Source organism: Notamacropus eugenii, chromosome 2 (assembly GCF_028372415.1).
Source record: "Notamacropus eugenii isolate mMacEug1 chromosome 2, mMacEug1.pri_v2, whole genome shotgun sequence".
NCBI classification, from domain to species: Eukaryota; Metazoa; Chordata; class Mammalia; order Diprotodontia; family Macropodidae; genus Notamacropus; species Notamacropus eugenii.
In genome coordinates this window covers 56,777,497-56,805,340 of record NC_092873.1, presented here as the reverse complement: position 1 = coordinate 56,805,340, position 27,844 = coordinate 56,777,497, and the positions used below count along the sequence as shown (strand labels likewise).

Sequence of the window (27,844 nt, the reverse complement as noted above, 5' to 3'; positions counted from 1 at the left end):
ACGTCCGCTCTAGCCCACCCGCAGGCACCTCCTCCGCCCGGTTTTGGTTCCCAAGGCCAATGGGGATTAGGGGCGTGGCTTCCTTCCTTGATGGACGGCTTCGCCCCGCCTAATCTAATTCATCTTTTCTTGAGTTCCTCCCACCGCCCGGTCACTAGGCTCTGGGGGTGGGGCTGAGGGAACCACTGCCAACTGGGGACTCAGGGGGCGTTCCGTGGAGGGGCGTGTCCCCTGAGCCTGGGCTATGTCTATTGGTTGTCGGAAGGCTCGGGGCGTGGCGAGGCGGGTGATGGGCAGGAGGCCGGCCCGGCCCCTCTTGCCCTGAGCGGCCGCGGCAGTGCAGGCTTGAGCAGAAGTGAAGGAGGGCGGGCGGGCTGACGGAAGGTACCCCAGACCTCGGAACCCGGAGCCCGGAGCCCGGAGCCCAGCGCTCAGATCTCGGATCCGCACTCCTGCTGCACCCGGGCGGGCCTGCCGGCCCGTGGATTACCGTGCGCCTAGGAGCACCGCCACCTCCTAGAAGGCCGTCCGCGAAGAGTCCCGGCCAGATCCCGCCGGGCCCGGGCCCCTGTCCCCGGAGGACCTGTGGGCCCTCCTGCCTGGCAGTCCGCCGGCGGCGTCCCGTCCGCCCGCACCACCTCCAGCCTGGGCTCAGGCCGGCCCCTGAGCCTCCCCGCGCGGCGCGCCCTGGGGGCGGCCCCGGCCCGGACCCCTGCCCGCCCGGCCATGGCCCGAGCCCTCCCGGGCTGCCGGCCGCCGGCGGCGCCGGGGCTCCCGGGGCTGCGGGGGCCGCTCCTCCGGCTCCCGCCGCCGCCGCCGCTGCTGCTGCCGCTGCTGTTACATCTGCTGCTGCTGCCCGCCGGTAGCCGGGCGCTGGAAGGTGAGAGAGCCCCCGGGGTGCCGGGCAGGAGGGAGGCAGGCGGGCATAGGGCCAGGGCGCCCCCCACGTACGGCCCGGGCTTCTCCTGAGGGGCCGCCGCGCAGGCTGCCAGGAGCCCTGGGCGATCCCGCAGCTCGGGGCCCGCGCCCCGAGAAGGGCCCTGGGCCTCCAAGAGTCTCCAACCGGGAGGATGGAGAAGTTGGGGGCGGGGGGGTGGGAATCGATCGGCTGCGTTCGAGGAACGCGGGAGGGATCTCTTGGCTGGCGCGGGGGCCCTGCCACTGTCAGCCGGGGAGGGAAGGAAGGAGGGATCCGCTACGCGGGAGGGGGGAGGGGATCCATTAGAGACAAGCTGAGGAAGGGAGGGGGGCATCCTCCTGGGCACCTCTCGGCGGGGCATGAGGTCCACTGGGACAAGGGGGACCCAGGAGTGCACGGCACCCACGCGGAGACAGGTTCCGCTGGGAGAAAACTGCGGACTGCCATCTGCTCCTAGGGATCCCCCGGGGGTAAGGGGTGGAGGGCACCCACGGAGAGCGCTGGTTCTCCCTGTGAGCAGCTGGGGAGATCGAGTTGAGGGGCGAGTGTGAGTGGGGGCGACTGTGTGTGTGCTTTGCCTGCTGAGTGCCTGGGTGCTGATGTGGGGGCGCCGGCGGGTTCCCAGAGGCTGTGCAAACTCGGCCTCAGCTAGCCCGCTTTGTCGGGTGGAGGGGATGAACCTGGCATCCGCCGTGAGGGCTGCTGCTGGCTTGCGGGGGTGGCAGAGGCTGGGGAACTGTTATTGTTTATCTATTAGCAAGTGCCAACCACGCACGGGGTGGGGGGACTGCCCCACCCAGCCTGGGGGCTCACCCCAGTGTGGATTTCACTAGGAAATCCAGGCAGGCCTGCGGGCAGGCGGGGTCTACTGGAGGCCAAAGCGCCCCTAATCGGGCCCCCGAAGTTTCTGGTTTGATCCTGGTCCTCCCCACAGTGCCAAGTGTGGAAAACCGGCCAGCAACACAATGGCTTGTGCTCACACCTCCTCCTCTTCCCTCCTCCTCCTCCTATTCCAGTTGCAGAGGATGAGGGGGAGCACTTCCAAATCCCAGGGGAGCAGGGGCACAAGTGTTCTCGTCCCCTCTGGACCGAGAGCTGCTTACACACATGCCCTGTGACACAGGCATGCCGGGAGAGACACATTGGGACCCAGACACAAACAATAGAGATTTACACAGACCCATCAGCAAATGGGAGCACACACACACACACATACACACACAACCCCTTAAAGTTTAGGAGCTTAAAATGATCCTGTTAACTTGTTAACTTGGGTTGGCCATAAAAGCATCATATTTGGATAGGAGTATATATATATAAATATAGGGGTTTGGTGAGGGAAGGGAGGGGTGTGTGTGTGTGTGTGTGTGTGTGTGTGTGTGTGTGTGTGTGCGCGTGCGTGTGTTTTAAGGGGAAAGAATTTTTCCCTGTTTCTTTCTAAATTTTTTTTGGGGGGGGGAAGTGTCTCACTCTGGGGTTATTTTTTTTCTCTTCCCTCCCCAGTTTTTCTCATCCCTCTACACAAACATCACTGCACTCTCACACAAAGACAAGGGAACCAGCAGACACCAACACAGACACACACAAAGATGTATACAGGGGCAGGGCCCACATTCACACACTCACAAAGATTTGGGTCTGTGATAGGATCACAGGCTGGAGAAACCAGTGAAGCTCTCTTTGTTGTTGAGTGCCTTCGGGGTGTGAATGTGAGTAGTTCCCAGGTCTCTCTCTCTCTCTCTCTCTCTCTCTCTCTCTCTCTCTCTCTCTCTCTCTCTCTCTCTCTCTTCTCTCTCTCTGCGGGGGGCAACATTGCTGGATGTCAAAGGGTGGGGGAATTTGTCTTGGATTAGGGGAGTATGTTCAAGGTGGGAGCGCCTTCCTAGTTTTTGAACAGTTCAGTCGAGTCTCATCAGAGTACATAGCTTTCTTAATGGGCTTTTCCACCGGTGGCCAACTTATGTCAGGGAAGCTAGTACACGAGGGGAGTTAGAGATCTCATGTCAGATAAACTTGATCAATAGAGAGGAGTCAAAGGACCTAGATTTGAATCCTATTCCTACCTGTGTGACCTTGGGCAAGTCACTTTCTATCCTCTGGGTGTCAGTTTACCTCCCTGCAAGATAAGGGCATTGGACACTGAGACTGCTAAGATCTAGAATCCAGCTCTAGAATCCCGTGAACTGAATAAGTGGGGCAGGTTCTGAACTACAGAGAACAAGTGTCTGGGTCAGAGGAGAGGGAAGGAGAGGCAGGAAGCCTGTGCCCTTCCTCCCACTGCCTTGTGCTCCCTGGCTGTAGAGTGGGAGCTGGACCTTCTGGCCTACCTGAGTTAGATCAGCCCCTCCCCTCATCCTCATTCTTGCATCTGATTTCTGGGCTCCAGAAACATGAGTGCAAACGGTAATGATGATAATAATATCTCCTGCTTATATACTCCTTATCTCATTAGCTCTCACAACTTCAGTCATGTGGTTGCTCCCATTATCCCCATTTTCCTGATGAAGAAACTAAGTCTCCAAGGAGGTGACTTGCCTGGGTCATGCAATTAGTGAGAAGCTGAAGCCAGGTTTGGATTCTACCTGTGCTGACCAGCTACTGTGTTGGTTTGCTTTGTGATGACAGAACAGACTGCTCCCAAACCTCCTCCTTGCTCTCTAGCCTGGGGGTCTTCCTGTACTCCAGACCCCAGTACCAGCAGCCTGGTCTCTCTTTATGTCTGTTTGAGGGTGTGTGTGAGTGTGTGTGTGTGTGTGTGTGTGTGTGTGTGTGTGTTAGAGGGAGGAAGGGGGTGGGGGAAGGGTTGCCTGCCCTATAAATCTGATCAACCCTAGACCAAGCTAATTTCTGTGACTTGCTGTGTCCTACTCCTTGTAGGGAAGCTTAGGTCTTTGCTCCTCCAGAGTAGACACAGGGCAGGCAGGAACCTCACCTTGTACAGATGCTCAGCCCACAGGTATATTCGAGTACGTGGTCCCTACTCTCTTGTCCGGCAGATCCAGGGAGTGAGTGAGAGATGTCTTATAAGAAGCAGAGCTAGCCCCCTTCTCACCTCCTGCCATGAGCTCTGAATGCAGATTGGCTACTTTGTGGAGAAAGAGTCTCCAGTAGAGCTGGGATACCTGGCTCCCAAGATGACATTGGAAGGACTCAGGAGGCCACCTTGGGGGATCTGTTTGAGTCATTCCAGGATGTACAGGGTGATGTTCTGTGGGGATGGTAATGAAGATCTGTCCCCCATCTGTGCCTTGCTAAGAAGGCGGGGAGATTCCTCTGGATTCTTGTCATTCTCTAGACTTCTGCTAGGGTCATACTGATACAGTGGCAGTGAGTACCTTCTCAGAACATGAGGTTAGGGAGGACTTTTATGGTTGCAGCTTGTGGGTCCTCTGGTTCCACACCTGAGTGCCCCCACCCCCTGCCCATACCTCAATGAGAGGTAGTAGGAATTCTGGTTCCAACATGAGCTGTCTAAGCTTGGGTAATTCACTCAATGCACCTTGCCTCAGTTTCCGCATCTGTTAACTAGAGATAATAACACTTGCATTGCTTACCTCTCAGGTTTGTGATGAGGCTCATGTAAGATAATGGGCCTGGTGCTTTGCAATGCTTAATGCATTATATAAATCTAGATTATTATTCAACTTCCAGCAGTTACACACTGTCTGGCCCTGAATTCCCTCTCAATTCCTGGCAGCTGAGGGATCATAGCTAGAAGGGACCTTGAAATCCAATCTCCACATTTTACAGATAAGGAAACTGAGACCCAGAGTCAGGTGACATGCCCAGGGTCACACAGGTAATGAGTGCAGAGTCAGGATTTCAACCCAAAATTTAGGACTCAACTCTTTTGGAACTGTGCCACCTTGGCATCTTTGGACCCTACCACAAAAAGACTCCTGATTAAAGAAGGAATAAATGAAAACCATTTATTGATCACTTTCTCTGTGCCAAGCACCACCCATCTACTTTGTGATGCCCCAGTGTCCCTGCTTTGAACCTCCCTGGAGCCACAGTCCTGAGCATCTCTCCCCAATGAAGGAACATTCCTTCCTAGACAGTGTCTGACACATAGTAGATGTTTAATGAATGCTTGTTTCCTGATCCCTGACTTTCAAGTGCCTTCAGATGTCTGGGGACAGAGAGACCACAGCAGCAGTGATTCAACAGATCCTGCTCATGCTCTTGCCCCATTCCTTTTGGAGCATGGGTCCTTGGGAAGGAATCTGAGTCCTGGCTGAGTAGGATAGAGCAGATTAAGGGATAAGAATCAGGAGAGCAAAGGGCCGAGGGATGGATGCTGGGCCCTATGATTGGACATATTTGAGAATTCCTCACTGTCTCACAAGAAGTGACTATGGGATCTCTTAGGGAAAGAAGGATAAAGCCCAATGTTTCTCCCCGTCTTTGTTCAGGGCCTGACAGGGGATGAGAGAGGGGCAGGAATTGGACCTTAATGTGTCACACTCTCCCTGGAACTCCAAGACTCAGTTGTCTCAGAGACTGAAACTAGAAGAAAGAGCTGGTATCAGGGAGTGTGTGTGTGTGTGTGTGTGTGTGTGTGTGTGTGTGTGTGTGTGTGTGTGTGTGTGTGCATGCACTCACCAACCCAACTGCTGCCACTGCTGCTGCTACCCAAGGGACAATGGGCCCTAGTGGTTTCTGGGACTTCCTCACCTGTCTGGGGAGCTGGTGTGCTTTCCCCCTCCCCTCTAGTTTTGTCATGAGCTGACATTTCTGTGGGGCTGATGATTGATGGCAGCAGGTATTTGGGGAACCAGTTTATTGCTGCATTTTCTTCTCATTAGCTGTTGCCGCCATTGGCTGCCACCATCATCACCGCCACCACCGCTGCAGCGGCCACTCAACTGTCCTGGGAAAGGCCTCTACCACCCTGGCGGTGTGCTAATTAAACAGCCTGAAGAGGCTGAATCACCAGCCCTGAATAGTTTGAAAATTGTACCTGGGCCTGCTGGGCTGAGTCAAACTGGTTTGTCAGGATGGAACCACTGGGGCCGGGGGAGGGGCAGCTTTGGGCACAGCTGGGCACCTGAGCTGGTGGGTGAATATGTGGTGGCACTGGGATGGGGCCCACTTGCCAGGTCTTTCCCTCTCCCTATTCCTGTCCCCCTCAGTCCCGCCTCCCAGGACCTAGTGGCAAGACCTATGGTCTAGGGCCCTTAGGAAAGGCCTGAACCAAGTCTTGGAGGCTCTGTTCCCTGGTGAGGAGAAGGCCTCTTCATCTGAGGCTCCCCACCCTCCAAGAGAGGCTGCTCTGGGGCTAGAGACCTGCTGTTTCAGACTCCTGGCCCCCTGCTTTGCTCCTTCCTTGCTTCTTTTCCCTCTCATGTTTATTTAATTATACATCCCAGAGATCTGAGGGGGAAGAATGAAAAACATAATGTGCTCTCCGATCTGGGATGCTCTGGGTCTTCTTTTCCCTGCCTTTCTGGACCTAGGGGCTAAGGGGCCACCTGAGAGGCTGGGGAGTAGGCCGGAGTGAGAATAACCACACAGCCATACCTCCAGAAAGGAAAGGGTGACAATTTTGCTGAGGTGCAAGATTCCTCCGGAAACCCAAGGCTCCATGGGGACTAAGAATCCACCAAGATTCTTAAGGGGGATCTTGCCACCCCCCTCTCAAGATGTTATAGAATAAGGGGAGAAGATAGACTGCCCTTTCCTCTCATCCTATAGGGGTGAAGAATCCTGAGGGTGGGGAGAGTGTGTGTGTGTGTGTGTGTGTGTGTGTGTGTGTGTGTGTGTGTAGGGGTGTGTTTAGACAGGGTACTATGGAAAGGGGTAAGCCAGGGTTGTCTGGAGTGAGGTCATGGGTGGGGAGGGGCTGCCGACCCAGGGTGGAATGGAATAGTCCTAGTGGTTTGCTTCCTGGCAGACCGAGGTTCTGCCACTGTAGGGGGGCACAGATCTAGGACACTCCTGCCTCCTCCTCAGAGGCCATGTTCTGCCTGCAGCTTCTTCTTTGCCTGTCCTTGGGGTGTTGTTCTCTGTTGGGCTGAGAAAGCTCATCGGGAGCTCTCCCTGGCTTTGAGTTGAGGTTCAAGGTTTAGCCTTTCGGTTTCTTTCCCTCGTTTTTCAGGCTTTGTGGATTTGGGAGCCACGCCTGTTCTCAGGGCGAGGCTCACTGGGCTGACCTGCCACTCGAGCTAGGAGTAGGGACCTGGGGCTGACATGGGGGAGGGCTGGGTTCTAGCACTCTGGGCTTGGTCAGGGCATGGTGGGTTCTGGGGACCATGGTGAGCATCTGTAGTCCCTGACCAGTGGTGGCATAGGCCAAGACCCTCCATCTGGGGCTTGGGTACAGAGATGTGGAAAAGAGGCAGGGTACGAGGACTCTTATTCCTTCCTGGGCTCCTTCCCAAGAGACAGGTGCTGGGCTGCAGCTCCTTTGTGGTGGTCAGATTGGGCTCAGTGTTAGCTAGCAGCACCCAAGTCTCCCTCAGCTGGGGAGGGTTCTGCCCCACCCCAGTCTCAGCCCTATGCTGAGCAACTCCTCCCGCACCAGCCCCATGACCAGATTCCCCAAGCCTGCCTGTACATTAGCAACAAGAGGCAAGACCGGTTGGTGTCTCTACTCCCTACCACCCCTTTCTTCCCTGGTCCTTTCTGCCCAGCCTTTCTTCCCTCCCTCCAATCCAGGGCTGCCCCAGCAGCTTTCCCACCTCGCCGGCTCCATGTTGTCTGCGCTTCTGTTTTGTCTTATCTAGAGGAGGTGCCACACCTGGGGGACCTGATAATGGCGGGCAGGCTGGCAGGCGGGCAACCTGGCAGGCAGAGTGGGGGAAGGGACACCAAAGAGCTGCAATTCCCTCCACACCAGAGCTAGCTTCTTCCTTTAAGCTCCCCCCATACCTGGGGACTTGGCTCAGAGCTGACAAGATGGGCAGTGGGATTAGGTGGAAGAAGTGATGTGTAACTAGTATGTATTATTTCTAGTAATGTGGGAGAGAAGTTGGATTGGTGGGGATGTAGGAATGGACATCTGCTTAAGACCTATGCCTGCCTCTGGGAATTTATCCATGCCGGCACCTCAAGAAGTGTGGGCACCAGCATGTGCCTGTGTAAGTTCTGAGGAGACTCTGAGCATGTGTGACTGCCTGACCATGACTATATGTGTAGTAGGGCCTGTGTGCACCATAGCCTGTGTTTGTTATGGTGTGGTGTGTGTTTATAAAAGTGTGAAGGCCTAGCCAACGGCATCTGTGGGACCTCTGTTGGGATTGTATACAACTGTGTCTTTATGCAACTTGGACCAGGTGTCTTCAACTGTGTGTGTGTGTGTGTGTAACCAGTACCTGAGAGAGACTGACTGTGAACCTTAGAACTATGTGTATGTGTCTAATGAAGAACAACTTTCTGGGAGTGTGACATAGGGTACATCCAACAAAGGCTGTGTATGTGTAATAATAAGTGGGTCTTATCAAAACTGGCATACTGTGTGCATGCATGACTTTAGAAGACAAATTCTGTGTACATGACTGCTTCTACCCAAGGCTCAGTGTGTGTGTGTGTGTGTGTGTGTGTGTGTGTGTGTGTGTGAGAGAGAGAGAGAGAGAGAGAGAGAGAGAGAGAGAGAGAGAGAGAAAGAGAGAGAGAGAGAGAGAGAGAGAAATGAGGGAGGGAGGGAGAGAGAGAGAGAGGGAAAGAAGAGTGTCCTCATGCATGGTTGTGCCTTTGTAACCAAAACTGTAACTGCATTTGTCTCAAAGACTGTAACTATTTGTCCATAATCATAGTGTATGGTTCTTAATGTAGACTCTCTTTGTGTATGTATGTGTAGCAGCGAGCATGTATCTGACCAAGGGTGTAACTATGTATCTACAGACAGAACTCAACAGAAGTGAGTTTATAATGAAATGCAGTGTAATGAATAAAAATGGTAATGGTGTGTGTGTGTGTGTGTGTGTGTGTGTGTGTGTGTGAGAGAGAGAGAGAGAGAGAGAGAGAGAGAGAGAGAGAGAGAGAGAGAGAGAAGAAAGTGAACAGGTATCAAACCAAGATTGTAACTGTATCTAAACATGAAACTGGGTGATAGTGAGCTTGTAACTAAAGAAAAACACTGTAACAAAAATGATAATGGGGTGTGTGTGTGTGTGTGTGTGTGTGTGTGTGTGTGTGTGTGTGTGTGTGTGTGTTCTGGTCTGACGAGCCCGATAACTGAGCCAGGGGGCAAGCCCTGAGTGCATCTGTATTCCTGGCTCACACCAGGGAGCACACATCTGTTGCCACGTGGCGGCTCCATGTCTCTGTGGAAACCTGAACTCGGGAGCTCCCTCTCTTCTGAGCAAGTGCTTTCTCAAGCTGAGTGTGGCCCCTAGCCCTGGCCTGGGACATATACTCTGCCTTTGGCTGCCCTAGTCCTACTGTGTGCATGGGATTGCCGCTCATCCTTGGCAACCTACTGAGCTGGGGTGGGGACTATTCTGAAAGCCTCGACTGGCATCAGATGGCATGCTGGGCTGTCAGACGCTACTGCTTCTGCATCCCCTTAGGACTTCTGTCCCATCCCCACCCCACCCCCATACATACATGTGCATAGAGCTACAAAATGGGGTTGCTAGGACCTTGGGGAGCTGGGTGCCAGTCGGGTTCTCTTTGCCCCTTTGCCCTACTGGTCCCCCAGACAGAGAGGTATATACCCTCTTTGGGCCCCAGGGAGGAGGTGGGAGGATGGGGCGGTATTGGCTCTGCTGAAGGGGCTCAGTCCCACCCAGTCATCCCTGTGGTGGGGATGAGGAGGCCCCCTTCTCCTTGCCTCCCTCCAGAAGGAAGGGGGGCTGGGGTAGAAGAACCAGGCCCGCCCCTCAGGGTGACCGGGGCCCTTCCTCCTGCACACATGACAAAAAATCCAAGTCCTCTCTATTAATGAGAAAAATATGCCGCGATTGAGCAGTGGCCAGGAGCCTTTCCCCTCCCAAGCTCTCTAGAAATGATACCGAGATGAGCAGCAACCAGGTTTCCCCCTCTGAGCCCTGGCCTCCCCTCCCCTCTCTCCTCTCCTCTCCTCTCCCTTTTTCTCCTCTGCTCTGCTCTCTTCCCCTCCTCTCCACTTCCCTCCCTCTCATTCTCCCTCCTCCCATCTCTGGGCTTGTTTGAAACTGTGGAGGAATCTGGCTGGAGGGGGGAGGGGGCCGAATATTTGGGTTTAAACAGTTCCAGATGGGTTTGGCACGGGCAGAGCAGGAGGAAGTGAGCGAGCAAGGAGCGAGCAGGGAGGGGAGGGAGAAGAGGGATGGAGCTGGGGAAGGGAGAGGGAGCCAGCAAGGGTGGGAGCCTGAGCTGCCTGCCTGCCTGGATGCTCTGGGGCTGGGAGATGGGGAAGGAGGGGAGCAGCTTGGCTCCCATCAGTCCCAGGGACAGGAATTCTTGGGGCTGCTGGCTGCAGGGGAGGGAGACCACTTGGCAGCTGTCTCTCTGTCTCTGTCTTCCTGGCTTGCGGCTCTCTCCATCTCACTCTGGTTCCTTTAGACTTTTTTGGGGTGTGTGTATCACTGTTGGCCCAGCCTGGATTGCCAGTCTCCAGGACAGACAGAGGAGGGTAGTGACTGGGGCCTTGGGCTTGGTGGCAGGAAGATTCCTCAGATAGTTTCCTGGTCTGTAAAAGGAGAGGGTTTCAGCCCAGCATCTCTGAACCTCTATCCCTGTGTCTGCATCTCTGATTAGCTACGGGGCTTTGTAACTATCTCTGCTCTTTTGTTCTGGTCAGCAATGTCCGTGGAGGTTTCTGTGGGGGATTGGAGCTCTGGCACCTACTACTTGTGTGACCTTAGGCAGTTCATTTCCCTTCCTCTGCCCTCAAACAAGGTGACTGGACCTGATTGGTCAGGAGATGGAAGGGACCTCAGAGGCCATCTATTAATGGCTAACATTTCTATAGCACATCAGAAGGGACTTGCCCACCATCCATATTTAGAGGCAGCTAGATGGAGCCACAGTGCATGAATACCAGACCTGGAGTCAGGAAGACCTGAGTTCAAATCCAGCCCTGGACACTTACTATCTGGGTGATCTTGGGCAAGTCACTCACCTCATCTGTAAAATGGGGATCATACTAGCACTTAACTTCTGGGATTGTTGTGAGGATCAAATGAGATCATATTTGTAAAGCATTCAGCATAGGATTTGGCACATAGAAAACGCTAGAAATGTTAGCTGTTAGGATCATCATCATTCTTGTTAGTGTCTCAGGTAGCACATTTGAACCCAGATCTTTGTGACTCTGAGTCTCTTTCTCAAGGCTGACTCCAGTGGGAGGCGAGTCCCACATGGTGCTAGCAGCAGACGCTTGCTTTGAGTTCAGATCTACTGGCTTCCAAGGCCAGAGTCTTTCCCCTTGGGGCCTCAATCTCTTGCCTGCCCATCTCTGTCCACCTTTGCCCTCTGCCTCTGTCTCCTGCTCAGTGCCCACCCTGTCTTGGAGGTGTCAGTCTCTCAGTGGAGCTTGCCGGCCATTTCCTGAGAAGTTATCATTTACCCTTGTCAGGAGTCAGGAGAAGGTGCTCCCTCCCTAGGAAATGGTCCCACCTGCCTCTGGGGACACTCTGCCCTAGGTTTCCCTTCCCCCTGCCCCCTGACCTATTACAGTTACACACCTGGGTTCTCATCCAGGCACCTGAAACCATCGGTGCCAGGATCCTGGAGCGAGCCTAACTCTCTTCAGAGACAAGAAGGGACAGAGCCTGGGGAAGTCTTCCTCTCCTTGGTCTGGGGAAAGTCTGACATGATTTGAACTAATAGGTAGATTGACTTCCTTGTGAGGTAGTGAGCTCCCTGCTGCTGGGGAAGATTCAAGAAAAGCCTGGATGGCTGATCATGTTCAGAGCTGCTGTACTGGGCATTCCTGGCTGGGAAGGTGAGAGGTGAGAGGTTGGCCCAAATGGCCCAAAGCCCTTTCCCCTCTTAGATTCTTGGCTACTTCACCTTTCCCAGATCACATTGTCTTTTCCTCCTTATCCTCCCCCTCTACCTGAGTCCTGTCTCTGGGCTTTGGGACCAGCCCTGGCCTCCAGGGTGTCCCAGGCTTCGGCACGGCCAGATCTACTGTTTCATCCCGTGAGTCAGGATGCAAGCTGTTGTTTGGGATCCCAAGGATTCTGCTACCGTCTCTCTGACTGGTAAAGGGAGGGCAGAGACGGACCGTCAGCACTGGCCAGTGCTGGGAGGAAGGGCCGGGGATCCCTTGGGCTCATGCCCCTCCCCCTAGCAGCCTCTTTGCTCTGCTGGGCTGTGTGTGTGGTTGGCCCTTTGTGTTGGGCTTGGAGTCAGGGGAGTAAGTGGGACAGCAGGGGTCTGGGCACACACAGCCTTTTGTTCAGGGATAAAGGACCAGGCGGGCTCTTTGTGTAAGGATTAGGAAGGCCTGTAGGTGTGTGAACTGGCCTGTAGCTCCAGCCTCATTAACCTAGGCCTTCAGGGTCAGCAACAGATACCCACCCTTCATCCCCAGGGCTCTGACCTTCAGGACCTCTGCCAGTTCATGGGGCCTCCTCGGTCCTGAGGCAGGACAGGGAGTGGGGCCTTGGGATGAGGAGAAGGGAGAGGGTTCTTGCAGCACCTTCTCCTACTGGGCCTTGCACTGAGGAGCAGAGGGAAGGCCATATGGTCTTGTGGACTGAGGGCCCAAGCTCTTGGGTTCAAAGATTGCCCCTGGCCCTTGCTCCCAGTATAACTAATTCCAATCTGATTACTCTGGTCCTCAGTTTCCTCCTCTGCAAAATAAGGGGGGTGGACTGGATAATTTGGCAAGTTCCTTTTGGCTCCAAATCTGAGTCAGGATCAGTGAAGTGCCCTTTTGAGGTGTGCTACCTGAACTTTCCCCCTCAGCCTGGAGCCCAGGCCTGGGTCTGGTGTTGCTTCCCCTTTTGTTGGCCCATTGCTTCTGGCAAATTCCTCTCCCTCATATTCTCAGCCTGCTGGGCTAGCTGAGTGCCTGACCTTTCTCTTCTTCTTGTTGTCTCCCCGCCTTTCAGAGACCCTCATGGATACAAAGTGGGTGACATCTGAGCTGGCATGGACACCCCATCCAGAAACTGGGGTAAGTCTACCCTCTCCCCACCCCAGCTCTGATGAGTGGACCCAGCTTCCTCCCTCCCTACCAACCTCTGCTACCCCAGGCGTCCAGCCTCATTTCTGCACCTGCCCCCACCCTCTGGTTGCCTATTGGTCTTTGATTCTGAGAGCAAAACCCCTGAAGGGTCATGTCACTGTCCTGTTTACCCATCAGCCCCATTCGCTGGCTACATCTGATTCTGCCCTTTCCTGGGATGTCCATTTCCCTCCCCTTGCCATCTTTATGGCCTTCACCTCTGCCAAGGGTCTCATCTACCTCACTCATCTCTACTCTGGCTCATCTCCTATCTGAAAGGCCATCCACCTGATTCTGCCCCTGCCTTTACGGCCCTCAATCAACCCAGCCCTGCCTCGAGAGGCAGCCCTGTCTATGAAATCTGATCCCAACTTGGCCCCTAGCTGGCCATATGACCAGGAGGATGAGCCTCTCTGGCCTCCATTTTCCTGATCTGTCAAATGACTGGGGTCCAAGTGGGCGATCACCACAGTTGAATCCTATTCTGGTGCTTTAGCATTCCCTCCCATTGGCCTCCCTGACCGGCTCTGAGCTCCTGTCTTTGCTCCGCAGTGGGAAGAGGTCAGTGGCTACGATGCAGCCATGAACCCCATCCGGACCTATCAGGTGTGCAACGTGAGAGAAAGCAGCCAGAACAACTGGCTACGGACGGGCTTCATCCGCAGGCGAGAGGTACAACGGGTGTATGTGGAAATCAAGTTTACCGTCCGGGACTGCAATAGCATCCCCAACATCCCTGGCTCCTGCAAGGAGACATTCAACCTCTTCTATTATGAGGCAGACAGTGACATGGCCTCTGCCTCCAGCCCCTTCTGGATGGAGAATCCCTATATCAAGGTGGATACGATCGCCCCAGATGAGAGCTTCTCACGCCTCGACGCGGGTCGAGTCAACACCAAGGTGCGCAGCTTCGGACCTCTCTCCAAGGCTGGTTTCTACCTGGCCTTCCAGGACCAGGGGGCCTGCATGTCCCTCATCTCTGTCCGGGTCTTCTATAAGAAATGCGCCCGAACAATTGCCAGCTTTGCCCTCTTTCCGGAGACTCTCACAGGGGCTGAGGCCACCTCGCTGGTCATTGCTCCTGGCACCTGTATCCCCAATGCTGTGGAGGTCTCGGTGCCACTCAAACTCTACTGCAACGGGGACGGCGAATGGATGGTGCCCGTGGGAGCCTGTACCTGTGCTGCCGGCTATGAACCCAGTGCTAAGGAGACTCAGTGTCAAGGTGAGTGAAGGTGGGCCAGCATGGGCACGCCTGGCATGACTCTGGCCTTGGCAGATAAGGAGATAGGGGAGAGAAGAGGGAAGGGCAGCTAAGCTGCCCAGATTCATGGCTACCTGCCCAGTCTCCCTAATCCTAGTTGGTACCCAGTGCCCACTTGAGGTGGATTGGGCCCTAAGGACTGGGCTAAAAGGGAGTGTTTGTTTAGGGGGAATTAGAGGGGAATTGAGAAGAGGGGAGCCCTGGCAGACAGAAACTCCCTGAGATTGCTGGATCTCTTTTGTCAGAGCATCGGCTAGGCCTATAGTTGGAAAGGCTGGGACATAAGACCACTGAGCTATTCCATCACTGACTGAACAACTTTTTAAAAACTGTTTTTTAAAAATAAGTTTTACTGACTTCTTTTCTTTTTATGTGACAACTGTCTCTGGAACTACTCAACTCTCCCCCTCTTCCCTATAACAAAGTCACCTGACACAGAGATGATGTCTAGTCTGACAACGTAGATAGCATTCTGCCCTTGTAGTCCCCCACCTTTTGCCTTGATGAGGGTGGTAGGTTTCCTTAACTTTTCGAGGACCAGGGTTGTTTTGTCAATAGCTTTTGGGGGGCCAGATCGATTGCTGGTTAGGCTAACAGGGAGGGGGATGGGGCCACTTCTGAACTCTTGGGTCATGTGACCTGTTCTTTCTAAGACTTTTATTTTCATTATTTCTTTTGATCCTGATAATAAGCCTGTAAAATCAGTGGGATGCCTATTATTACCCCCATTTTCCAGATGAGGAGCCTGAGGTCCAAAGAGGTTGAGACTTGCCTTAAGCTACATGGCAGCTAGGACTCCTTCCATTCTGCTGATTGAGTAGTCAGTGTTCTGAGTGACTGTCTGACGGAAGACATTTCTGAGGAGGAATCTCCCTACAAGCTAATTCCCTGGCCCCAGACTCTGGGGACCAGGCAGGACAGGCTGGGAGTGCTGTTAGACCTAGCTCCCTGGCTTGGGCTTAGAGTTGGGGGCTCCTGAGGGCTAGGATGCTGTATGGAGTCCGGCCGGCAGGGAAGGGCACTCTCCTGCCCAGGCAGGAAATGCTCTTGGGTTCCCTTAGCTACTGGCCATGCCACTTTTAGCAAGGAATGGAGCAATGGGGAGGGGTAGGAGAGAGGGAAAGAAGCCCAGAGAGGGGAGCAGGGGGGTGGCCCTGAGGGGTGGCTCCCACTCACCCTGGGTTTGAGCTTTGAAGAGGATACAGGAGTGTGGCTGAGCCCTGAGGGTAGGCACAATTCCTTCTTTGCATGCCTCCATACTGGCAAGCCCTATTTCAGGGGTATAAAGGTAAATACTAGAGGAGAGGAGAGGGGTGGATGATGAAGCCATTTCGTTATATCAGTGTGCTGGATAGACAGTTGGAGGTGGGGTAGATGTGGGAGACACAGATTAGCACACGAGGGCATGAGTGACCACTAGAAGATTGGAGTTGAATGGAACCCCAAGACCATCTAGTCCAACTAAATAGTCCAACCCCCTCACTTTACAGCAGGGGAAACTGAGGTCCAGTGAGAGGAAGTGTTGTCAAAGATTATAGGATTATAGGTCAAGAGCTAGAGAGGACTTCAGAGGCCATCCAATCCAGTCCTCTCCTTTTATAGAGGAGGAAACTGAGGCAGAGGTGACACAGGTAGCAAGCATCAATGGCATACTAGACTTGGATTCTGGAGGACTGGCGTTCCAATTTGCCTTTTGACACTTTCCAGCCATGTGGCTATAGGCAAATCTCTTAGTCTGGCTGCCTCAGTTGCTTAATCTGCAAAATGGGAATAATGAAAGGAAGCAGCAGTACCTCCTCCCAGTGCTGCTGAAAAGATCAAATGATGCGATATGTGCACGTGACATCCATAACTTGAGCTCCGTGGAATTCTTGTTGGAGTTGACATTTTATGGCGCTATCTGACAAGCCTCCTTGTTATGTCACCTATTGGCTGTGTGACTCTGGACAAGTCACTTAACCTCTCACTTCCCTGGACAACACCTTAAGACCAAAAGTTGCAGAACCAGGTGGAAAGTCCCTTCATAGGTGAAATCCTAGCCCCAGTGTGGGTTTTTTCAAAGGATTATTACTGCTTTTCAGCTGGGTGAAGGTAGGTGCTGCAGTGACAAAGAAGCATTCTAATAGACTATCAATGCTACTTTTGTTTGATTGGAATCCAAAATTTGAGTCAAGTCTTGGGTTCTAATTCTAGCTTACCCACACTGTGTAGCTTTGGGTAAGTCCCTTCACTTTGGGGCAATGCTCATCAGTATTCAACTCAAATTCAAACTCAACAAATAAGTGTTCCTTAAAAGACTCGGTACTGGGGATGTGCAGATGCTTGATGACTGTCCTGGACCATCTTTGGGGTCTCTGGCAGCTCTGATACCCCACGACAAGACCAGCAGCTGCTCTCTTGTCCTCCTTGTCATTCTCAGCTTATGCCGGGAGCCCCTCAGTCCTTCCATAGCTCAGGGGAGCCTTTTCTGTTCATAGTCCCCTGCTGGGTGCTGAGCACTCTGGTCCTCTCTTTGAGACTGCTCCAGAAACTTGTAGGGAGATGCCCAAGGGTCTTGGCCATAACCTGTCTCTTCCACCCACCCACAACCAGGGCTGGGCCTGGAGACCTCACTATTCCTTACCCCGCTGCCCCCAGGGGCCATCAGGAATAATGGGGCCACTGTTCTCAGCAAAAGAATTGATGGGGGAGGTTCTGAGGGGTCTGAGATCCTGGTTATTTCTGGGTGTTCCAGGGAAACACAGGGTGACCTAGGAAGGGTCTGGGGCTACCCCAAAGGGTTAGGCCTTTGTTAATCTGATTGAGTGGAAATGGGTTCTACTACCAGCCCCCCTGGTGGTCTCTTCCTCCTCCGTCTTGTTCCAAGTTCAACAAGCCCAAGCTGGCTAGGTAGCAAGGCTGACGTAGTCCCTGAGGCCCCCAGGCGGGGGGGGGGGGGGGGGGGGGGGGTGAAGATGGGAGGGGGAAATCCGCTGACATGGGTTTCCATGGGGCCAGAAGGGCCCTTTGTTACTGTGGCTGGGATTGGGCAATCTTGGCATTACCCTGGGGTCTAGGAGGGGAGGGGGAGCCAAGGCCCATAGTAGGGAGAGTCTCAAGGACCTTGCTGAATCCTGCAAAGAGTATTTTTCTTGGAGAAAGGGGTCTGTTTTCCCTTTGGGCCAAGAGAGGAATGACCAGATTTTCCCTTCCATGATCTCTGGTAGCCTGTCCCCCTGGGAGCTTCAAGGCCAAACAGGGAGAGGGACCCTGCCTCCCTTGCCCCCCCAACAGTCGCACAACATCCGCTGCTGCCACCATCTGTATTTGCCATAACAACTTTTACCGTGCTGACTCCGACCCTCCAGACAGTGCCTGCACTAGTGAGTGACCCTTGACCTCTGACCTCTGGCCCTGACTTTGACCCAGGATGGGGGGGGGGGTGTTTCCTCTTTTACCAATCCCCTTATTTTCTCAAGCTAGTTGGTCCAAAGAGCCTTAGGGAGGGCAGCCAGCTGGGGTTTTGCCACAGGGCAAATTGAGAGAGAAGGTCAAGCCTTCTTGGCCACCCTTGGCGGGGGTGGTTTGTCTCCTGTTTGCTGTCTGTCTGTCGGGGTATGTAATATCATTAGGGTAGAAGCTGGGGAGTGGATGGGGGGCAGATGGTCCTCAGGAGCAAGGGAAAGCTTCCCCTGTCTTTGCCCTCCTCTACCTTATCACCCTACCCCTGACGCCTCCTTCTCCATTCTCTACCAGCTGTGCCATCCCCACCCCACAGTGTGATTTCCAACGTGAATGAGACCTCGCTGGTGCTGGAGTGGAGTGAGCCTCGGGATCTGGGGGGCCGAGATGACCTTCTCTATAACGTCATCTGCAAGAAGTGCCAGGGCGGCCCTGGGACGTCAGGTCCCGCTACTTGCTCCCGCTGTGATGACAATGTGGAGTTTGTGCCCCGGCAGCTGGGGCTGACGGAGCGGCGGGTCCATGTGAGCCGTCTGCTGGCCCACACACGCTACAGCTTTGAGGTGCAGGCTGTTAACGGGGTCTCTGGCAAGAGTTCCCAGCCACCACGCTATGCTGCTGTGAACATCACCACCAACCAAGCTGGTGAGGAAGCTCAGGGGCCTGGGACAAAGCCCTCCCTGACCACCCGAGTTACAGCTCTTCAGACTAGCCAGGAAATCACAGGGGCTGGGGAAGAGAGGGCACTAAACAGCCTCAGGGGCAAGACTAGGTCAGAGGTCAGGGCTTGAGTTCTGGTGCTTTCTGGTGGGGTGAGTGGGCACTACAACCAGGCAGGGCTTCTAAGGGCTATATCAGGCCCATAGGGGGATGCAATGGAAGGACTCATGGCCAGTATTAGACTCTTTGCTGCCTACTTCCTAAACAGACCCTTGGGCTGTGGGTCCAACATCATAAATCTAGACCTGGGAGACACCTGAGAGGCTGTTGTGTCCAACTTCCTCATCTGCAAAGGTAGAAATTGAGGCCCACAAGGGGAAGTGAGTAGCAAATCACTCAGGCAGTGTCACTGGCAGGATTTGAAGTCAGGTCCCAAAGCCCCAGAGTCAGAGGTCTTTCTCCTGCATTGCTGTCTCTGGGTGGGCTTGGGGAATGGGCCTTATTCCTGGTGGGGAGTAGAGGACCAAGGAAGCTGGAGTTTGACTTCTCCCCTCTGCCCTCAGCTCCATCAGAGGTTCTTACCATGCGTCTCCACAGCAGCTCTGGAAGCAGCTTGACCCTGTCCTGGGCTCCTCCAGAGCAGCCCAATGGCATCATCTTAGACTATGAGATGAAGTACTTTGAGAAGGTTAGTGCAGTGTGTTTACACATGTGTGTGCAAGCAGGTGTGCTCTATGGATTTGCACTGTGTGTATGTGTCTGCATGGGTGCGTTTGTACATGTGTGTGCAAGCAGGTATATGACGTGTGTTTGTACATGAGAGTGTGTGGTTGTGTTTGCACATGTGTGCTCAGGTAGGTATGCATACGTGTACTGTGTGTATGAGGTTTTTGGCATGAGAGTACAAATATGTGTATATGTATTTGCACATGTAATGAGGGTGAAAGAAGGGGGAGCTAAGCAGGGAGGTTGGTCAAATGCTCACTCATTCATTCAGGAAATATCCAATAAGCACCTGCCACCAAGGCAAAGGTGAGAACAGGGTCTTACATTCTGCTGGGAGGGGGCCCAGAATATTATCCTATGATAAAGCAAGGGCTGGAAGGGCCTTCTTAATGACACAGGGAATCCCAAGGGGTCTCCTGTTCTTGCTTGAGGCCATTATAGGTAGGAGAGTCAACTTGAGCAAAGACCTGGTGGCTGGAAATGCATTCCTGAGGCAGCCTCAAATAGATGAGTTTGCCTGGAACAGAGATGATAGGAAGGGGAGTCTTCTACACTGAGCATGGAAACATTGATTAGAGCCAGGTTGGGGAAGAAGTTCCACGCCAGACAGAGGCAGTCATTTTGTATCCTAGAGGCAATAGGGAGCCAGCCACTAAAGGCTCTTGAACAGGGGAGTGGCCTGTCCAACTCTCACTTGAGAAAGATTATTTTGGAAGCTGTGAGGAGGCTGGATTAGAGTAGGAAGACACTTGAGGCAGGGGCACCAATTGGGAGGTTATTGCACTAGTCTAAATGAGACAGCACCGGGCCTGGAATCCGAAAGAACAGAGTTCAAATTCAACCTCAGACACTTCCTAACTGTGTGACCCTGAGCATGTCACTGTTTGCCTCAGTTTCCTCATCTGTCAAATGAGATGGAGAAGAAAATGGCAAACTGTTCTAATATCTTTGCCAAGAAAATCTCCCATGAGATCATGGAGAGACTGGAAATGACTGAATAACAAATAAGAAAGATGATGCGGGAGGGGCTTAGAGTATGGCTGTGGGAGTGGATTTGTCCGTGGGAAGGGGCAAGTAAAGGATGGACTAGGGAGGGGCTCAAGTTCCTTCCTTGAACCTACTCTGGGCAGGGCATGGGGATTTCTGGGAGAGCCGTGTCTTTACTTCCATCCCCAAAGGAGGTAAAGATCCCACTTCCATTTGTCTCCAGACCAAAAAGAATGGGACCCCCCTGGTGTGAGGGTGAGGGAGTCTCTGGCGGAGGGGTGGAAGGGTGCCTTTCAGAGACCACCATAACTCTCTCTGACCCCTGCAGAGTGAGGGCATTGCTTCCACGGTGACCAGCCAGAGGAACTCGGTGCAGCTGGATGGGCTACGACCGGATGCCTGTTACGTGGTCCAGGTCCGGGCTCGGACTGTGGCTGGCTATGGCCAGTACAGCCACCCCGCTGAGTTTGAGACCACAGGAGAGAAAGGTGAGTTGTCCCCAGGTAGCCCTTTCCTACTTCTAACTCCCTCTGCTTTATTCATTCGTAAATTGTCATACATCCAGGTCATTCCTGGAAATGCCTCTTTCCCTCCCCCACTCCCAATGGAACCCTACCTTGAAATAATAAAAATGAAGGAAGATCACCCCATACCATGATTGTGCCTGGCGTGTATTCTGCCCAGCAGTACCCCTCCCCCCACCTCTCTGCCCAGAGGAGAGGTATACACTTCATTATCTATCCCCTGGGGCCTTTACTAGAAGCATCTGGCTTCTTTTGAGTGATCTTTCCATTTAGATCTTGATCATGGCAGAAATGTGGTTCTCCCAGTGCCACTTACTTCTCTCTGCATCCGTTCATGTAGGTCTTCCTATGTTTCTCAGGATTTCTCACATTCTCCTTTCCCTGTTCCTTAGCGCTTTCCCTCCTGCCCAGGGCCCTGCTTGGTTGGCTAAGGGGACACCCCCTCCTCCTGATGCCTTACCCCTCCTGGCGCTCTCTCAAGCACCTTTCCCTTCTTTAGGTTCAGGGGCCCAACAGCTCCGAGAGCAGCTCCCCCTCATCGTGGGCTCTGCCACCGCTGGCCTGGTCTTCCTCGTGGTGGTTGTTGTGATTGCCATCGTCTGCCTCAGGTCTGCTCTCCCTCCTGGGCCCCCAGTTCAGCTCGTGCTCCCCTGGCCTAGAGGGTGCCCCCTGAGACTATCCTCCCCTTCCAAGAGCTCTCCACAGTGCCCTTGGCACCTCTGGTCTGGACACATCAGACCCTAGAGCTAGAGTCTGACTCCCTTGTTTTACAGTTGAGGAAACTGAGGCTGGGAGAGGGAAGTGACAAGGGATCTAGATTTGCAAAGTAGTCCAATCTCCTCATTTTACTGAGAAGGTGATTTGGCCAAGGTCACAAAGGAGCTCTGTATCAGAGGCAGGATTTGGACCCAGGTCCTCCAGTGTCCCACTCTTTCCACTAATGGGTGAATTCTCTCTGTTGGCTGGGGTTTGCTACATCCACCCTCTTGGAGCCAGACAAGGAGGAGTGTTATATGGGGACATTTTCATGACTGACCCCTCCACTGTCCTGTGTTTTCTCTCCTCCTCCAGGAAGCAGCGTCATGGTTCTGACTCGGATTACACGGAGAAGCTTCAGCAGTACAGTAAGTGACCAGAAGGGCCCTCCCCTAAGGGAGCCCAGGAGTTCTAGGCTCCCTGTCCTGACTTTGCTTTCCCCTGGGTTTGGGGGTCGTGAAGAGTGTGTATTTCTTTGATTCTCCTCCTGGGTGCAGAGAGGAAGTGAGGACACAGCCCAAGTGGGAGGATGGGAGAGAATGAGGAGACTGGTCCTGCTGGAGCCAATGGGGCAGGAGTGCTTGGGCATGGTGAATGGGGGGCTTTGCAAACCAGGTAGAAGGATTTAGGCTGCCCAGTGCACCTGGCTGGGTTTGCAGAGGATGCCACATCTTTGGCTGCTGCTTTTGCCAGCAGGCAGGCAGGATGGGGAGTGCCTTACCCTGCATATGGCACTCACTGGGGCTCCTCTCTAGGGGCAAAGGATAAAGAAAAGTTACATCTAGTCAGCCTCTGACCTTCAGGTTCCTCGTTTGAGCTCCTTAAAGTGGTAAAATTGTGGGTACAACCCACCAAGACAGATGGAAAAGGAGACTCCCAAAAGTCACCATAGTTTTCTGCCAAGCTCATACCCTTAAAGATGATCAACCTGAGTGGCACCTCTTTGCTCCCCCCTCCAGGAACCCTGCCCCTCCCTGATCCTTCTCTTCTGCCCCCAGTTGCCCCTGGCATGAAGGTTTACATTGATCCCTTCACTTATGAAGACCCCAATGAGGCTGTGAGGGAGTTTGCCAAAGAGATTGATGTCTCTTGTGTCAAGATTGAGGAGGTGATCGGAGCTGGTGAGTCACCAGGGATGGTGGGAGGAAGGGAGCAGATAGCTGGTTGACCATGTCATCTGTCCTTTTAGGCAGTGGCTCTTGGCCTTTGTGTATCATGGATCCCTTTGGCATGGGCTGGTGCCTTCTCCAAATGACCTTCTTAAATATAGAAAATAAAATCCATTGGATTCCAAAGGAAAACAATTTTATTGATATAGTCATCAAAATATATGGAGGAAAAAGTTCACAGTCCTCAGATTAAGATTCCTCCTCTAGGGAAGCAGAGGGTGGGCAGGATCCCTAAGACAGGTGGCCATTGGAGCCTGAAACCTGTCCTGGAAGGGGTGTACTTTCTGTTGGGAGAGGAGAGTGGATCCACAAGTGATAGCCTGTGACCATAGCCTGTAACCTGCAGGGGAGTTTGGTGAGGTGTGTAGGGGCCGACTGAAGCAACCTGGTCGTCGGGAGCTGTTCGTGGCCATAAAGACCCTGAAGGCTGGCTACACGGAAAGGCAGCGACGAGACTTCCTGAGTGAGGCCTCCATCATGGGCCAGTTTGACCATCCCAATATCATCCGCCTGGAGGGTGTGGTCACCAAGAGCCGGCCAGTCATGATCCTCACAGAGTTCATGGAGAACTGTGCCCTGGACTCCTTCCTCCGCGTGAGTCCCCCCATCCCAGAAACTGCTCCCTGGTGGCATTTGTGTTCCCCAAATCCCACCTCTCTTCTCTCGTTTGATCCTCATAGTCCTGGGAGAGCAAGCAAGGCAAATAATCTTAGCTCTATTTTACAGATGAGCAAACTGAGTCTTAGCGAAGTTAAGTGACCTATCCAAGGTCATAGAGCTGATTAGAACTCAAATCTGGGACTTCAGCTGCCTAATCCAGTGTTCTTTCATCTACCCCCATCTTCTTTCTCTTCTTGCCTAGAAGCAAAGAATCAAAGTTATTCCAGTGGCTGGCTAGTCTAACCCACACCTGAAAAGAAATTCCCTCACTAACAAGCTAAGCCTCAGTTTCTTCCTCCATAAAATGGGGATAATAATAGTGCAGCATCTCTTGGTGCCCCCAGGCATCTCTAACACTATACATTGCAGAACAGGTGCCTATCTGCATTGGCAGAGGGGACTAATTATGCCCCAAATCAGAGTGCATAGAGAGCCTACCTCTGAGTGTGGAAAATCCAGACTCTGTCCCTTCTTTGTGACTCTGGGCAGGCAACTTCACCTCTCTCTCTAAGATCCTAAGAGATGTGGCTGAGCTGCATTGGGATAGTGCCCCACCTGAGCCAATCACAGGTCTGGATCCTGACTGGCCCCAAAGGATGGCAGTGCCCCTCTCCTGAGCGGGTGGTGAGGCTCAAATGAGCTCAAGCATATAAAATATGTTGTAAACCCTAAAGACCCATGCCCTGATCCCTCCCCACGGAGTCCTGAGCACTCTTCAAGCTGTGGGTCATGGACAGACTGTCACTCTCCCTAGTCCCCAAAGGTCAAGATGCTTTCTTTCCCTCCCTCTTTGAAGAGGTGGGGAACTGTGGGCATGGAACATTGTATACAACGCTACTTTCTGCCATTATGTTGGTTAGTACTGCTGAATTGTTTGGTCACCCTCCCTCTGCCCTTTTTTTCTTCCTTATAAAGGACAGCACTCTGGGAAGGGGAAGAGGATGGAAATGTGGTTGATGTTAAAACAATGGATATCAGTTGCTTTTTAATTTTTCAAAGGGAGAAAAGGCACCTTCACACACACACACACACACACACACACACACACACCAAATAGGGGGATCTGAGTCACTCATCACTCCTAGGAGAGAGGGAAGCTTTAGTAGAACGGAGGGCACTGGCTGCAGCCTAAGTCTGTGTGCTCCTACTCTCCAGCTGAACGATGGGCAGTTCACTGTGATCCAACTGGTGGGCATGTTGCGGGGCATTGCAGCAGGCATGAAGTACCTGTCAGAGATGAACTATGTCCACCGGGATCTGGCTGCCCGGAACATCTTGGTGAACAGCAACCTGGTATGCAAAGTCTCTGACTTTGGCCTCTCCCGGTTTCTGGAGGATGACCCTGCTGACCCCACCTATACTAGCTCATTGGTAAGGCTCATGGAATGACAGGATGGGGGGGGGGAGGTGGTGCCAACTGGGTGGGGACACCTTGGGGGTAGGAGTCAGCCCTGAATCCACAGTGAAGGACCTGTGTCCCTCCTTCCCCTACCCCCAGGGTGGAAAGATCCCCATCCGCTGGACAGCTCCCGAAGCCATTGCTTACCGAAAGTTCACGTCAGCCAGCGATGTCTGGAGCTATGGAATTGTCATGTGGGAGGTGATGAGCTATGGAGAGCGGCCCTACTGGGACATGAGCAACCAAGACGTAAGTGGGGCCTGGGGGACCTAGGGGAGGTAGGAGGGCCCAGCAGAAGGAGTGGCCACTACCCTTAGACCAGCACCGATTCATTCAATTCAACAGACTCTTATTAAGTAGGGGCAGTGAAAAGTACAGTGAATTTGGAGCCTCACAGCCTAGGTTCCTGGTCCTCACTTACTGTGTGAGCTTGGACAAGTCACCTGACTTGTCTTAGTGGGCTTTCTCTAAGATCCTTTCCAGCTCTAAATTTATGACTTTGACCATGTCCCCCCCACTCTCTGGGCCTCACTTTCCTCATCTATAAAATGAGAGGATTGGAGCTCTGAGCTCCCATTCAGCTCTAAAGTCTATGATCTGAAGGCCCTACCAAGTGCCATATGTCCTGCCAGACCAAAGGGAGCTGATTCCTGCTCTCTAAAAGCTCACCTTTGATCAACCAGAAGCTGCTTATTAAGAGTTTGCCAGGAGACCTGAGCCAGTGCTCCAGGAGGAGAGGAGAGTGAGAATGCTGTCAGCTGGAGGGGACAGTTCTGAAATGTGGGGATGGAGGGGGGAAGCCAGATGGATGCCCAGTTTTAGGACTTTGGGAGCTCCCAGGGCAGATGACTCATGCCTCCTGGGTCTCTCTCTCCCTCTACCCCTGGCTCCAGGTGATCAATGCTGTGGAGCAGGATTACCGTCTGCCACCCCCCATGGACTGCCCCACTGCCTTACACCAGCTCATGCTGGACTGCTGGGTGCGGGACCGCAATTTGCGGCCCAAGTTTGCTCAGATTGTCAACACCTTGGACAAGCTCATTCGGAATGCAGCCAGCCTGAAGGTCATTGCTAGCGTTCAGTCTGGGTATGTGCCCCCCTCCCCCATCCCACCTACTGGCTCTCCTGGTCCTCTCCCCAGGGGTTCACATCCCCCTCTCTTCTCTGCCCACAGAGTGTCCCAGCCTCTGTTAGACCGAACTGTTCCCGACTACACCACCTTCACCACGGTGGGGGACTGGCTGGATGCCATCAAGATGGGACGGTACAAGGAAAGCTTCATCAGTGCTGGCTTTGCCTCCTTCGACCTCGTTGCCCAAATGACCGCAGAGTGAGTGTCCATTCAGTCAGCAGTGGGAAGGAGCCTGTGAGGCCTGGCTCTTCCCCTAATTGGAGAAGTAGCCTTGGGCAAATCATGGGGGTTATCCTCCATGACCACTAAAGCCCAGACCCCTTCACTGGGCCAGTACCCCTAAACTTCTCTGAAAATTCATTTCCTTGTTTGTAAAATGAGAGCCAGGTGACATTTCAGATTTTTCAATTCAGTCCAATGACATTATGATCCTCAGTGATACAGTGGGAAAAGCTCCATTTTTAGAAGACCTTGTCCCCATTTCTTACTACTTGTATGACTTTGGACAAATCACTTCCTTTCTCTGGGCCTCAGTTCCCCCAATTAAAGAATTAAGGGATCAGACTTCATCTCTAAGGAAATCTAGGATCCTCTAAATCTGAGGTTCAATTCAAGAAGCATCTATTAAGCTTCTGCTGTGTACAAGGTGCTGGTGATCAAAGACAAGAATGGATCAGTGCTGGCCATTAAGAAGTGTATATACAATTGAGAGAGACAGCATGTGTGTGCACGCATGTGTGTGTGCATGTGTGTACATGCATTATTAGAGTATCAGTCAATCAGTAATAATAAAAGTGCCTACTATGTGCCCGACACTGGCAGGTGGTAGGGATTAAAAGACTCTCTTGAGATGGGCCCTACTCTCAAGAAACTTACTTTCTACACAGAGAGTATATGAGTTAGGATAAGTCAATGCCAAACGTGTACAGAGTCATTTTGGACTGTAAAGGAGGTGGTGGGGTTAATAACTGGGGGAATTGGGAAAGACTTCTTGGAGGAGATGGGGTTTAGCCCAAGCCTTGAACAGTGGAGCCTGGGGATTCTGGGAGAATCCCTAGAATGCCCAGAGAAGTGAGTAGGGAGAGCATTCCAGGCCAGAAAGGCCAGGTGGGTCCTCCGCTATTCCCACGGGGAGAAGCTGGGTACAAAGGGCAGAGGTAGAAAAAAGGATGATTTGGGGAAGCTGACCACTGTCCTCTGCTCCCCCAGAGACCTGCTCCGGATTGGAGTGACTTTGGCTGGACACCAGAAGAAGATTCTAAGCAGCATCCAGGATATGAGGTTACAGATGAACCAAACGCTGCCCGTGCAGGTCTGACCCCCTAGAGCAGCCCCGGACGGGCCCGGGGTGCCACAGGGACTCTGAGTGGCCAGACATTCGGACATTTGGATGCTTGGTCAAGGGCTGAAGCCCCAAAGTTCACAATGTGTTGGGGGGCCAGCGAAAGCCCCCCCTCAGGGGTCCGTGTCCCCTCCGTGGGAGACAGCCGGGCCAGGACGCTTAGAACCGATGCTACCTCTTCATATTGAAGACGGATTAGGGGATGGGGGTCATGGCACTGCCCATCCCCCACGGGGCCCAGGCCTCCCTGCTCTCGGACAGGGGGGTGCCCCCAAAGCCTCAGACTTGGATGTTCTCCACGATGGAGTGACTGCAGTGGTGAGCCTGGGGGGTGCTCTAGCCTGCATCAGGGCCCCCTAGGCAGACAAAAAGCAGCCCCTCCCTCAGAAACTGCAGGGGGAAAGCTTCAGGGAGTGAGGGGAATGTGCGTGACACTCCACCCATGCTCCGGAGCCAGCCACCATCCCTTCAAGTTTGCACAGGGACTCTCTGGGGAGGGGTAGGACCTGACTCCTTCCTGATACCTCCCAGCCCCCTCCTTCAGCCTTCTTGGTGCTGTGGCTGGCTTCCAAAATGGGTACGGGGCCAAGGAGCAGCACCCCTGCCCCTTAGAGACTCACAGAGCCAGAGAATGGATGTCTGGATGTCTGCTGTGCGTGCTAGCCCGCCTGCCCGGTGCACGTGTGAGCATGGGAGAGCTTGGGCCCAGCTGGGGTGGCCCTTTGGGGTATCAGCACAATAAAGGCCATAACTCATTGC

At 53.4% G+C, this 27,844-nt stretch overlaps 1 protein-coding gene across 2 annotated transcripts; it reads left to right on the top strand.

The window, feature by feature from the left end:
• Positions 1-328: 328 nt before the first annotated feature.
• Positions 329-27,844, top strand: EPHB3 (EPH receptor B3). 2 transcript variants are annotated; one of them, XM_072640424.1, is made up of 16 exons: positions 329-880; positions 12,910-12,974; positions 13,578-14,250; positions 17,496-17,651; positions 18,025-18,375; positions 18,954-19,078; positions 20,432-20,591; positions 21,127-21,235; positions 21,699-21,751; positions 22,343-22,504; positions 22,899-23,146; positions 24,368-24,583; positions 24,711-24,860; positions 25,505-25,698; positions 25,786-25,941; positions 26,953-27,844. In XM_072640424.1, the coding sequence occupies exons 1-16, from the start codon at positions 727-729 to the stop codon at positions 27,059-27,061; spliced, it is 3,081 nt and encodes a 1,026-aa protein (XP_072496525.1). In that variant the 5' UTR covers positions 329-726; the 3' UTR covers positions 27,062-27,844. The 2 variants fall into 2 exon arrangements, with proteins under 2 accessions (XP_072496525.1, XP_072496526.1); XM_072640425.1 differs by having other exon boundaries at positions 330-880; positions 22,382-22,504.

What these genes read in the sequence shown, in the direction of transcription:
- EPHB3 (XM_072640424.1), top strand. Translation starts at nt 727, where the DNA reads ATGGCCCGAGCCCTCCCGGGCTGCCGGCCGCCGGCGGCGCCGGGGCTC. An exon ending in CCCTGGACTCCTTCCTCCGC is followed by an intron (nt 23,147 to 24,367) that starts GTGAGTCCCCCC and finishes CCTACTCTCCAG; the next exon opens with CTGAACGATGGGCAGTTCAC. An exon ending in CCACCTATACTAGCTCATTG is followed by an intron (nt 24,584 to 24,710) that starts GTAAGGCTCATG and finishes CCCTACCCCCAG; the next exon opens with GGTGGAAAGATCCCCATCCG.